The sequence below is a fragment of the Gopherus evgoodei genome, chromosome 4 (genome assembly GCF_007399415.2).
Source record: "Gopherus evgoodei ecotype Sinaloan lineage chromosome 4, rGopEvg1_v1.p, whole genome shotgun sequence".
NCBI lineage: Eukaryota > Metazoa > Chordata > Testudines > Testudinidae > Gopherus > Gopherus evgoodei.
Genome location: NC_044325.1, coordinates 12545216 through 12558959, shown reverse-complemented (window position 1 = coordinate 12558959; position 13744 = coordinate 12545216). Strand labels below are relative to the sequence as shown.

Sequence of the window (13744 nt, the reverse complement as noted above, 5' to 3'; positions counted from 1 at the left end):
CTCCTCTGCGCAGGCCGGGCCCGTTTCCGGCAGGCGGTGCCGCGGCGCTGGCCTGTCAGGGGCACAATGGGCGGCGGCGGCGGCGGCGGTGGGGTTTGAGGGGCTCGGCGAGGAGCTCGGGGCTGCTGCCGCAGACATGGCCGCCACTGCCGAGCTCTTCGAGGTGGGTCGGGGCGGCCCTGGCTGAGGGGCGGGTCTGTGTGTTTGTGTGTGTGTGTGTGTGTGTGTGTGAGGGAGATGGGTGGGCTCCTTTCGGGCCTAGGGCTGGAGGGGCAGTGGGGCCCGGAGGGGAAGGCGGGAGAGGAGTTCCCTGGGGCTGCAGGGGGAGTGGGGCAGGGGCCCTGTGGGACCTGGAGGGCGGGCGGTGTCTTTGCGCCCTGGGGCTGTTGCGAGCTCAGCAGGCAGCAGTGAAGCCGCTTTTCCAGATGCGGTGGGCGAGGTCTCGCTGAGGTACGTTTGGTGTCTGATGAGGTGAAGCAGAGGGTGCAGTGCGTGGGGTTTCCTCCCCCAGCGTTAGTATTTCCTCCCCTGGAGCTCGGCCCCGCGGGCGGCGGGAGCTGCAGGCCTCAGGAGAGGAGTGCTGGTGAGAGCCGAGACGCTTGGGTTCCTGGGGGCTGGTTCCCTGCTGTGCTAGTCCCTGGTGTAGCTGCTTGCTGGAGGAACGGAGATGTCCAGTGCTGTGAGCTCAGCCTACACTCAGAGCTGTCTTGGTGCCAAAAATAAATTCTCCCCTCCGACTCCAAACACATGCAACTGTCAACTTCATACACGGGTGCTGGAATGGGAAACAACAGAGAAATAAAAGCAGAGCTGAGAAGGGGTTGCTGTGCTGGGAGAAGAATAGATATGAAAGGATGGGAAACTGGATATAAAGGAAAAATAGTGGTGGCTGTGTTGGGTTAGGTGCAGTGGGGCATGCAGCGGCTGGTTCCCCTCAGTGTGGGCTCCAGCAAAGAAATTCCTATTGGGGCTTGCTTTATACTGGCTTGTAAACTGTTTGGGGCCAGGAATTGTCTCTCTGCTATTTGTTTGTATAGCACTTAGTACTGTGGTCCAAATCTGGGGCTTCTAGGTGCTATAAATAATATAACTTTTCCATGGTGTGAGCACTGTTGTAGTAGAGAGATTGTTCTTATAGACCATCTGGATGCTGACTTGCCTCCATGCAATGGCAAATGAAGTACACAGCACGTGCCTCATACATCACCTGGAAATGTTCCGTGGACCAGTTTGGGAACATTTGCCTTAAACCTGGCCCTGGGAATAGTTATTCTGCTACTGTACTTGAGTCAGATACATTGTGAATCATTATTATGACCGATCCATGTTATGACACAGTTTTTTCTGACTTGTATCAAAACAAAAAAGCAATGTTAAAACACCATGTTATAACTGTATTAAGGAACCATATATTCACACCCTTTACTTGTGTTTGGAAAAATATGTTTGCCCCCTCAGCCTGAAGACAGCATAGTTGCATTTTGTAGTGTAGCTGTTGGATATGCATAAAACACTAGGTCTTTTCTGCATTACAAAATGAAATTGGTTGTTACATGACAAAACATGCTATGCAGTGGTGGTTTAGCTTTGTTGGTCCCAGGACATTAGAGAGCCAAGGTGGGTGAGGTACTGTCTTTTATTGGACCAGCTTCTGTTGGTGAGAGAGACAAGCTTCTGAGCAATGAAGCCCTCTTCTTCAGGTGTGAGGAAGGTACTCAGAGTGTCACAGCTAAATACCAGGTGGAGCAGATTGTTTAGTATAAGCAGCTAACACATATTGTCAGAGACCATTCAAGGGGAAATGGCCTGTTAACACGTCTGCAATCATAGGACAGAAAAGGAGTGACTAAATTATTGTAGTAAGCCATAAATGCAGTGTCTTTATTGGGTTCATGATTTTTAGTGTCTTGAAAAGTTATGAATTTAAGCTCCCTGGCTCATCTTTTGAAGGTGTTGTGCAGGTTTTTGGTTTTTTTTTTGAGGGCGAGGACTTAGAGGTCAGCTATAGAGTGATGGTTTTGGAAAAGTGTTCACCCATGGGTCACTCAATTTATTTTTTTTATCTCTTATCATTTTTCTGTGCGAGTTCATTTGAGAGTGTAGTTATTGTCTGGTTTCACCCACATACTTGTTGCTGAGACATTTAGTGCACTGGATAGGCTACTCCACATGTTGTGATGGGCATCTTAAAAGATGTCTTGTGGGGGATATTGATCATCCTAGCAGTGGAGATATGTCTTCCAGTTTTGCACCTGTTCTGGCAGGGTCTGTGTGCTGCCTTACCTTGGTCCTGGTCTGTGGAGAGGTTGCTTCTGATGATGAGCTTGGAGAAGTTGAGGGGTTGTTTGAAGGCCAGAAGAGTGGACTAGGGAAAATTTCTTTCAAGATGTGGTCCCCTTTGAGTATAGGTTGTAATTGTTTAGTGATACCCCATACAGGTTGCAGTGTGAGGTGCGGGTGACAACTAAGTTTGTGCAGTTGGAGTGGTTTCCCACTCTCCTTCCCTCCCCCCGTATTGAAGCAGATTCTCTCTGGGTATTTGGGTGGTCCATTCCATGATGGGATCTACTTCTCTGGTGGAATGTCCTTGTCAACGAAAGCAGTTTTAAGTATGTTAAGGTGTATATCATGGACTTTTTCCTTAGAGCATATTCTGTGTTGCCTGGTTGTAAATAAAGGATTTCTTGGTGTGGTTACAGGATCTGTGAAGGTAAGCGAGGTGATCTGTGGGTTTATTTTATATAGCTGTCTGTAGAGTTCCATTGTTGAAGCTGATTGTGGTGGCCAGGAAGTTGATGCTGGTGCAGGAGTGTTCTAGAGAGAGTTTGATGGATGGGTAGTGGTTGTTTTTGAAGTTGTGGTGGAAATCTATGATAGATGACCTAAATTCTCTCCAGAAGATGAAAATATCATTGATGTATCTCAGGCATATCATTGATTTTGTGGTCTATTTGGCCGCCAATTCTTCCTCAAAGTGGTCCATGAAGAGGATGACATTGGGGAGACATCCTAATATCCCTGTCTGTTCCCATGGTTTGGACAAAGTGTTGCTGATTGTGAATTTGTTCTGGGTGAGGATGAAATGGATGAGTTTGGTGGTGTGTTTGGAGTGGTTATCTGAGTGTTGTCCATTGTCTTGTAGATATTTGAGGCAGGCAGCAATGCTGTCACTATGAGGGATGTTGATGTGTAGGGAGGTGACATCCATGGTGCAAGGATGATGATTTGAGGAAAATTGTTAATGTTGTGGAGTTTCTGCAGGAAGTCAGTTAGGTCCTGGAGGAAGCTGGCCTTTTGTGCGGTGGATAGTTGAGGATGGTTTCTGAGTCCTGATCATCTGCCAATAAAAGGGCTATGGCCAGATAAGATGGATCTGCATAGGTTCCCTTGTTTGTGTATCTTGGGAAGCATGTGGAGGGTGCCTCACATGACTTCATGGGAAATGAAGTTGTAGAGTTTCTCTTGGAGTTGTTTGTGGAAGGGTTTGGTGATATGCTTAAGTACCTGTGTGAATTGTGGTATGGGGTCTTCTTTGACTTCTTTATAGTAGGTGGTGTCAGAGAGTTGTTGTTTGGCCTTGTTAATGTAGTCATCGCGGTTGATAACTGCGATGTCTCCCCCTTGTCTGCTGGTTTGATTATTGTTTGATGATTTCAGGAACTGTGTAGCCGTCCTCTCAGCGGTAGAGAGATTGTGGTAGATGTGATGTTTATGGATTTCACAATCAATGTAATGATAAAGTGTATGATTTTATCATTGTGGGATATCCAGTCAGATGATTTTTTCTTACTGTTGGTGGAGATGTGTTAGTTGTGGGTTGTGTCCTTGTTGTGAAATAATTCTTTGAGGATGGGTCTGCGAAATAATTCTTCTAATTCTCCATATTAGTATGGTATCAGTTTCTGTGGTGGGGCAGAAGTTCAGTTCCTTGGAGACTAAAGATAATTCAGCTCCGATTAGGGGTGGCCTTGATAAATGATGATGGGGTGTTATGTAGTGTCTATATGGTGAGTTCTGGTGCCACAGTTTGTTCTGGAGTTGAGGTTGTGGAGGAGTTGTAGTTGGTTTTGCTGTTTGTGATGGATAGCTGTCATCAGGTTTTTTGATAGATGTTTTAAGTTTTTTTGCGTAATTCCCAGTTAATTGTCCTGTTGTTGTTTTTTTTCCTTCCAGTGTAAGGGAGTATGTGGTGATTTCTTTGAGATAGTCTCTTTTGGAGTATTTAAGGTACAAGAGATGGTTCCTCAGTTTTTCTGAAGTCCTTCTGCAGAGCTGTTCAGTGTATTTGGAGTGGTATGTAGTGGTAAGATTGTTATTGATTCTTGCATTTTCCCAGGAAGTAGGTGTTGTTGTTAAGTTTTGCTTCCTTTTTCTTTGTGTTGTGGAATTTCCTTTTCAGATGGCAAATTTTGATATCTGTTATGTACCAGAATTTGATATCTATATAGCAGCCATGGTGAAATTGTAGTGTGTAGATGAAGCCTTACTGTAGATACCAGGTTTGAAACATTGTTCCCTAATATAGGTACACAGTCTATTTTTGTCCATTTAAGCAAATAAGAAATTGTAATAGCTTTTTAAATAACTGTTAGTCAATAAGCTGCTTGTCCGACCCCTCCTACTAGTGTTTGAATTTGAAAAGTGATGCATATTATGATGGTAACTGGGTTGAACATAGATAGAGGAAGATGTGTTACTGCCACATTTGGGCAGAACTATGTTTGAGAGAGATTTTCAACCTGATTATGTGCCCTAGTGTGGACAGAGAGTTAATGAAAATTGATGAGCCAGAGGGGACTTGAAGGATCGATCTATCTACTGAGCCAAAATAGAGTTCAGTTATGATTATGGCTGAACTGGATTTTAACAGGGTTTGATCCAGTTTGGGTCAATTTGCCCAGGCCAGACCAAACCATGTTATTGCCCAATTCAATCACAATTGTCATCAAATTCGGTTGTTTTGGCACTGTAGATATCGTCCCATATATTGCTTTGGTGCTAGAAGGAGGTTCAAAGCTGTACAGAAAACACCTGTTAGAGTTCATCTGATGATATCACTTTTACAGATTGGGTGCTTAGAAATGACATTTACAGTAAATGTTATTTTCTGCAACTGTGGAAAGGAAATGTAAAATGCTTTCTCGACCATCAGATTGCTCTAGATTCTCTTTTTCATTGTACAACTGTTTGAGCTTTTATGTAATACTTTCCACTATTCTAATTCTTGCCAAAAGAGAAGCAGCAACAGATAATTCAGTAATAATATTCTTTTTGTTGTTGTTAAGAGCTCTTGTTTGTTTGTTTCTAAAGAGAGAGACAGATTGGACATTGATGCTTTATGGGGATATTTAGGTTCAGTACATGTTAACCATCTTCATATACCTCTACCCTGATATAACGCGACCCGATAGAATGCGGGTTTGCATACAACATGGTGAAGCTCTGACATGTTGCTCTGCTCAGCGTGTTAAGGGTGTCGGGCCAGGCCAGGGCTGAGGGGTTTGATACGGGGCAGCGGGTCTCGGGACAGTCAGGGGCTCCGCCCCCCAGGGCCTGGGGGGCAGAAGCTGTGGGAGGGCACTTTTGGGGGCCCCGCAGTCCCAGAGTGGCCTGGGGGATTAGTGGGGGGCTGGGAGCAACCCGCTATGCTTCCCTTGCGCTGGCCTCAGCCGTGTCGCTCGGAGGAGGGGATTTGGGGGAAGGGATATCCCCCCCCCCCCCCGCACTCACCAGCAGCGGCAGAAGCGGAGCAGCCTGGCCCCAGGCTGCTTCACTCTGCCAGCTCCCAGTCGCAGCGCTCCACTTCCCGACACCGGTGAGTACGAGGGGCGTCCTTTCCCCAACCTCCCCGCGCTCATCGGCAGCAGGAAACGGAGCAGCCCAGCTCCAGCCAGCTCCGCTCTGCCAGCTCCTAGCTGTGGCGCTCTGCTTCTCGCCACAGATGAGTGCAGGATCTTTCCCCAGCCACCCCCCAGCGACACGGTTGGGGCTGGGGCAAGGAAAGCAGAGCAGGCTTTTTACCAACCCCTCGCTCACCGATGGCAGGAAGTGGAGCACCCTGCCTGGGAGCTGGCAGGGTGGAGTGGACTGGGGCCAGGCTGCTCTGCTTCTCGCTGCTGCCGGTGAGTGCTTGTCAGGGGGCGGGAAGGGGTGGATAGGGGTTGGAGCAGTCAGGGGACTGGGGGTTGGGTAGGGTGTGGGATCCTGAGGGTGATTAGTGATTAGGGTCTCTGGAAGGGGCAGTCAGTGAACAAGGAATGGGAGGGGCAAAGCAAGTTTGATATAACACAGTCTCACCTATAACATGGTGAGATTTTTTTTGTCTCCCGAGAACCGGGTTATATTCGGGTTGAGGTGTACTATAAAGGATGCACAATTTGTCATGCACTGTATAGTTTCACATTCTGCCAAAAAAACTGGGATATAAACTATTACAGTAGATTATTGTTCAGTACAGTTGTAATAATTTAATCTATTTTAATAAATGTTTTCCTTTCTTATCAAGCTTATACATTTGCAGTTGAATGTGCTACGTAACTCTCAAAGTGAAATTACCAGTTTCAAAATCAGATATTGCTTACTGCAACATCAATGAAATCAATGTACAATTCACTTATAGTAATTTTAGAAGTTACAGTAATTTAAAGATTGGAGGAAAAACCTATTTTCTAAGTTTACTTTTTAAGTTTACATTGATCAATACTTTGTATTTTGTGTGCGTGTAACTTTCACACAACAATGGGGAGAGGAAAATGTGAAGGTAAACTTACCAAAATTGGCCAGGAGGTAAAAGGACTCATAGACTTTAAGCTCAGAAGGGACCATTATGATTATCTAGTCTGACCTCCTGCACAATGCAGGCCACAGAATCTCACCCATCCACTCCTATAACAAACTCCTAACCTATGTCTGAGCCACTAAAGTCCTCAAATCGTGGTTTGAAGACCTCAAGGTGCAGAGAATCCTCCAGCAAGTGACCTGTGCCCCACGCTGCAGAGGAAGGCGAAAAACCTCCAGGGCCTCTGCCAATCTTCCCTGGAGGAAAATTCCTTCCCGACCCCAAATATGGCGATCAGTTAAACTTTGAGCGTGTGGGCAAGACTCACCAGCCAGCACCCAGGAAAGAATTCTCTGTAGTTACTCAAATCCCACCCCATCTAACATCCCATCACAGACCATTGAGCATATTTACCTGCTAATAATCAAAGATCAATTAATTGCCAAATTAGGCTATCCCATCATATCATCCCCCTCCATAAACTTATCAAGCTTAGTCTTGAACCCAGGTTTGTCTTTTGCCCCCACTACTCCCCTTGGAAGGCTGTTCCAGAACTTCACTCCTCTAATGGTTAGAAACGTTCTTCTAATTTCAAGTCTAAACTTCTTAGTGTCCAGTTTATATCCATTTGTTCTTGTGTCCACATTGGTACTAAGCTTAAATAATTCTTCTCCCTCCCTGATATTTATCCCTCTGATATATTTATAAAGAGCAATCATGTCTCCCTTCAACCTTCTTTTGGTTAGGCTAAACAAGCCAAGCTCTTTGAATCTCCTTTCATAAGTCAGGGTTTCCATTCCTCAGTTTACCTACCTGAAGATCCTGCATCTTCAGACATGTTCCTTTCATCATAAGAATGGCTGTACTGGGTCAGACCAAAGGTCCATCCAGCCCATTATTCTTTCTACTGACAGTGGCCAATGTCAGGTGCCCCAGAGGGAGTGAACCTAACAGATAATGATCAAGTGATCTTGCTCCTGCTGTCCACTACCACCCTCTGACAGACAGACTACGAACACCATTCCTTACCCATCCTGGCTGATAGCCATTAATGGACTTAACCTCCATGAATTTATCCAGTTCTCTTTTAAACCCTGTTACAGTCCTAGCCTTCACAACCTCCTCAGGCAAGGAGTTCCACAGGTTGACTGTGCGCTGTGTGAGGAAGAACTTCCTTTTATTTGTTTTAAACCTGCTGCCCATTAATTTATATTATGGGAACAAGTAAGTAATTTTTCCTTATTCACTTTCTCCACATCACTTGTGATTTTATATACCGCTATCACAGGGGTAGGCAACCTATTGCACGTGTGCCGAAAGTGGCACGCGAGTTGATTTTCAGTGGCACTCACACTGCCCAGGTCCTGGCCACCAATCCAGGGGACTTTGCATTTTAATTTAATTTTTAAATTAAGCTTCTTAAACATTTTAAAAATCTTATTTACTTTACATACAACAATAGTTTAGTTATATATTATAGACTTTTATAGAAAGAGATCTTCTAAAAATGTTGAAATGTATTACTGGCACGCAAAACCTTAAATTAGGGTGAATAAATGAAGACTTGGCGCACCACTTCTGAAAGGTTGCCGACCCCTGCTCTATCATATCCCCCCCCAGTCTCTTCTTTTCCAAGCAGAAAAGTACTACCTTCTTTAATCTCTCCTCATATGGGATCCGTTCCAAACCCTTATCATTTTAGTTGCCTTTCTCTGAACCTTTTCTAATGCCAGTATATCTTTTTTCAGATGAGGACACCACATCTATCTGCAGTATTCAAGATGTGGGCGTACCATGGATTTATATAAGGGCAATAAGATATTCTCTGTCTTATTCTCTATCCCGTTTTTAATGATTCCTAACATCCTGTTTGCTTTTTTGACTGCCGCAGCACACTGCGTGGATGTCTTCAGAGAACTATCCACAGTGACTCCAAGATCTTTTTCCTGATTAGTTGTAGCTAAATTAGCCCCCATCATATTGTATGTATAGTTGGGGTTATTTTTCCCAATGTGCATTACTTTACATTCATCCACATTAAATTTCATTTGCCATTTTGTTGCCCGATCACTTATCTCATCTTCAACGCAGCTTCCTCCTGAGAAGGAACACTTCTCATGAAGTTGTTTCTTTCGGGCAACCAGGCCTTGCATTTCTTTGTGGCACTGTTTGCATTTTGCCCACATGCCTGTCTCACCCACAGGTAGAGGAACGTCATTAAAATATTCCCAAACTGGGTGTGTTTTACGGCCTGCTGCCATTATAGGTTTTCCCTTCAAGTAAGAGAATGGTATGGTAGATCTCAAATCAGTGAAGGCTACACTCAGAAAGACCTCAAGACTTCTGGAATATGCTGCTCAAATAGTTTCACTTTTGTTTCTACTGCCTGTCCCTCCCTTCTCACATTTATCTCCAGACATCATCTTCTTGTTTGGATCTATTCTGCCCACAACAATCTTCTATTCATTGAACTTTTTGAAACGTTGCACTTTTAGAGAGAGATAAGGAATGGACTCTGTGTACACAAATTTTCAGAGGGACAATAGGGTTGAGGTCTGTTATTTTTCACCTCTATATATTGTGTTGGGGTGGTTGCCAAGCTGGACAGTCATTTCAAAGCATTTCAAAAAATTTATGGGGCTTTTAAAGCATAGTGGTGGGGGTTGACTTTGAGTCTTCATGACTCTGAGCAGTGGAGTTCATTGTAAGCAGAATGGTCAGTGTTGGGCACTCTGGGACAGTTGCTGGAGGACTGTCTGTGCTCACACTGCATCAGCCTCTGTATATTGACCATGGCACAAGGCTGCTTGGGGAGGTGATGTTACTGTTATTACATTGAAGTAAGGGGATGCTTACATCAGTGGGGAATGCATTTAAGTGAAGACACATTCACAGCTTGGTCGCTGCAAGATGGAATATGTCGACTGAACTTTGTAATATAGACCAGGCCTTGAAATTGAAGAGTTAAGGCTCCTAACTCACAGCACCACTTAGGTGCCATGTGGGAGGGGAGGTGCTTGTGTGTTCTGTCAGATGACACATTTCAACATGTAAAGTCTGTGTCAGTGTATTAGAAAAGCTCTAAATACTTATTTTGTTTACTTAATGGATAGGTCTCAGCATTACTCTGGTCAGAATTTTGGGAGTTGCTATTTACAGTCTTGGACTGGTACCAAAATAACTTTGCTAGTTTGAACAACTAGAAACCATTTTAATATGTAGTTTCTGATGAGCTGATAGTTGGAAAGCAGACATTTATTTCTATTTTAGATATTAAACATTAAAATTATACTTTCCATCTACTTTTGTTCTGACTCTATTTGAGTGACTATCTCAAGATATGTTAGTATTAGAACCAATACTATACATCATCTGAAAGCTTTCAAATGGGATAAGAGAAGATCCTGATCCTGTGTAAGTTACTGGGCCCATAGAGGGTTAATGTTGAACTCTTGGGGTTCATGAGATTATAGCTGCTAATATAGCACTGGAGTAGAAATGATGAGTAATAATACTGATTGAAAGGAAGGTTGGCATCACCAAATTGAGCCTTTTTCAATATTTGTTATAAGAGTAACTTTAAAAAAAAAATTGTAAGTCAGTTAAGTTTTAGTTGTACGTAGTGGGGACTGTATCTTAATAGAATGAACAGAGAAATAATCTGTCTTCCCGCCCATTCACAGTTGCGTAATGTCTCTGGCAAGTACAGCATTCGTTTTTATGGGAAAGTTATTTTAGTAAATTTGTATTTTAGCTGTCTGTTGTACACCAAGTATATTGTCCTTTTTGAAAAATGATAAATGGCATTGTCTGTTTTTGTTGAAATTAATCACACTGTCTTCTTTTGCTGCTCTTTTCATCCTTCTCTTCCCTCTGATCTTTTTGTCTCATCCGGAAACAAGAAGAGCCTGCACCCTGTTAAGTCAGCTCTTCCCAGACCACCAGCAAGTGTTCTGTTGGTCACCAGTAGTTCACAGACGATAGTTTGTCAATCTTTGACCTAGACATTCAGTATACCATTCTTATACAGTTTGTAGATTTAATATATAAACAAGAAAGATGATGGTTACAGTCAGCACTGTGTATGGCCTTTATTGCAAGTTTTTAACCACTTTCATAATGATATGTAAACAGCAACTTAGTAAATTACCCACTGTGGCACATTGTAAAGAGTCTTTATTCTGTGGCTAGGAGCCTTTTGTGGCAGATGAGTACATTGAACGCCTGGCATGGCGAATTCCTGGAGGAGGTTCCAAAGGTGGAGCAGAAGCTTTTGATCCCAAAAGGTAAATGAAAATGTGTAATTTGTTTTAACAATCTTTAATTATTCAAATTTTTTTTTTTTTACATCTATAACAGAACTATATGCAGTGTCGGCATGTATCCAAGAAGATCTCCAACTGGGAGAATTGCTAAAATATGTGACCACAAGCCAGATTTTTAATGAACTTTCAGAACAATTTTATTTAGGGGAACAAATATAGCAGTAAGAAATGAGCGGGGAAATCCCTTGTTAAATAAAAGGGAATGGCTTCTACTTGGCCTTGTGCTTTGACAGTGATAATTTTTTCTGGTCAAGAGGGAGAGCTGGTTTGAGAAGTGTCCCAGGGCAATGAGGCCAGCCTTCTTTCTGATGTGTTAATAACCTTAATCAACAAGTAAACACAAATAAGTAAAAATTCTATGCAGCAATACCCTTGGCGGGGGAGGGGAGTGAAAATATTTTGTACCATTTTTGTTTTTTATCAGATGGAGCATTCTGGTATCTCAGCATCTTCCACAGAATATTCATTTGTTATCTTGGTTAGCATTAGAAAGGCCATGTTGGCTTAAGCAATTTTGATTTTTCTGATATGTTGAAAAGAATCCATGTTTCAATCAGTGCTGTTCATTGTGACTTTACTCTCACCAATGCTATTCTTAGAGCCGTCATTGACTAGAGTATGAGTATTTTGGGGCTGGGTGAGTGTCCCTTCTTCCTTTTTTAGTCACATTTTAGGAGTGCTCAGTAGGACTAAATTTAGGGTGGACCTAAATTAATTTGGATTAAGATAGAGTGTGTATGTAAAACACAATAGCTATTCTTAAATAATTCCATGTGTGAATACCCTCATTCTGGATTAAGAGTGTCTTGTGCCTGTTTAACTTAATCTGCAGCAGATCAAGCTGAACAAGACACTCTTATTCCACAGTAAGAATGTCCGCACATGGAATTAGGTATCTCCACATGTGGACAAGCCCATACTAGCCAGAGGTAGATATGAAAGACAAAGATAGAGGCTCCATTAATAAGGTTCAGAGACAACCCCCTAGTGAGAAGCCCAGCCCCTTAGACATAACATAAGAAAAGCCATACTGGGTCAGATTCAAGGTCCATCTAGCCCAGTATCTTGTTTTCTGACAGTGGCCAGTGGAGGTGCTTCAGAGGGAATGAACAGAACTGGTAATCATCCCCATCGCCAATTTGCAGCTTCTGGCAAACAAAGGCAAATAACATCATCCCTGTCCATCCTGGCTAAAAGCCAGTGATAGACTTGTCCTCCATGACAGCTGCAACAGTTGGGATGGGGCTTTCTAGAATGATGCTGTCCCTGGAATTAGACTTCAGAACTGAAGTTACCCGTTGAAATGATTGGAAGAGGTTCACACTTCTGAGTTATTTTTAAACAGTAGTCACAGTGGTTTACATTCAGGCCATATTTTAAAGATTACTTTCATAACCGTAAGCTTAGATTCTCAAGAACAGTAATGTGGCAGCATTACTATATTGCTCTCTATAAATATATCAGAGGGATAAATACTAGGGAGGCAGGGGAATTGTTTACGCTCAGTACCAATGTGGACACAAGAACAAATGGATATAAACTGGCCATCAAGAAGTTTAGACTTGAAATTAGATGAAGGTTTCTAACCATCAGAGGAGTGAAGTTCTGGAACAGCCTTCCAAGGGGAGCAGTGGGGACAAAAGACATATCTGGCTTCAATACTAAGCTTGATAAATTTATGGAGGGGATGGTATGATGGGATAGCCTAATTTTGGAAATTGATCTTTGACTATTAGCGGTAAATATGTCCAATGGCCTGTGATAGGATGTTAGATGGAGTGGGATCTGAGTTACTACAGAGAATTCTTTCCTGGGTGCTAGCTGGTGAGTCTTGCCCACATGCTCAGGTTTTAGCTGATCACCATATTTGAGGTCGGGGAAGAATTTTCCTCCAGGGCAAATTGGCAGGGTCCCTGGGGGGTTTTCGCCTTCCTCTGCAGCATGGGTCACTTGCTGGAGGATTTTCTGCACCTTGAAGTCTTTAAACCACGATTTGAGGACTTCAGTGGCTCAGACAGAGGTTAGGGGTTTGTTGCGGGAGTGGGTGGTGAGATTCTGTGGCCTGCATTGTGCAGGACTAGACTATCATAATGGTCCCTTCTGACCTTAAGGTCTGTGACTATGACTCTCGTGCTTGCCATGGGTAATAAACTTACATGGGCAAGTTTCATGAACTTCTGCACAATCTAACATTTAATAAGTTAACATTCTTTTTTAGTCCTTACGGTTACAAAGATGGTTTTTGAAATGTGAACAGTATATAAACTAATGCAGTCTGCACAGACAACTCCAATACTACTGCTGCTCATAGTTTTGCGAAGCTGCAGCTAAGTGAAAACTGGTCAGTCTTAGCAGCAATAAATACTGACATTCAGACCAGTGTGAAACTGATAAGAATCAGGTCAGTTTCATGCAGCTGCTTGGTGGAAAAGCTATAAGCCTCAGAGGAGGTAGTCTCTGGAGCTACTCCCTGGGAAGAGGCACAAGAGGGGTGGAATAGCAGAAATACCACTCTCCCTTCACTTCACAGTTGCCTGGAGACTTTGAGATGGGAGTAGTGAGCAGAGTGTGTGTGCTCCTTCTCCTTTCTAGTAGTTGGATCAGGTTGCAAGGGCTTCAAATTATTTGGACACTTACTTGC

At 43.3% G+C, this 13744-nt stretch overlaps 1 protein-coding gene across 2 annotated transcripts in view; it reads left to right on the top strand.

Moving 5' to 3' along the window:
- Positions 1–28: 28 nt before the first annotated feature.
- The window catches only part of EXOC5 (exocyst complex component 5), a 47136-nt gene continuing 33420 nt past the window's right edge, over positions 29–13744 (top strand). The window contains exons 1-2 of one of the 2 annotated variants that reach the window (XM_030563000.1): positions 29–163; positions 10970–11064. In XM_030563000.1, the coding sequence (XP_030418860.1) occupies positions 137–163; positions 10970–11064 (122 nt within the window). In that variant the 5' untranslated portion in view covers positions 29–136. The remainder of the gene's footprint in view (positions 164–10969; positions 11065–13744) is intronic. The other variant, XM_030563001.1, reaches the window with a different exon arrangement.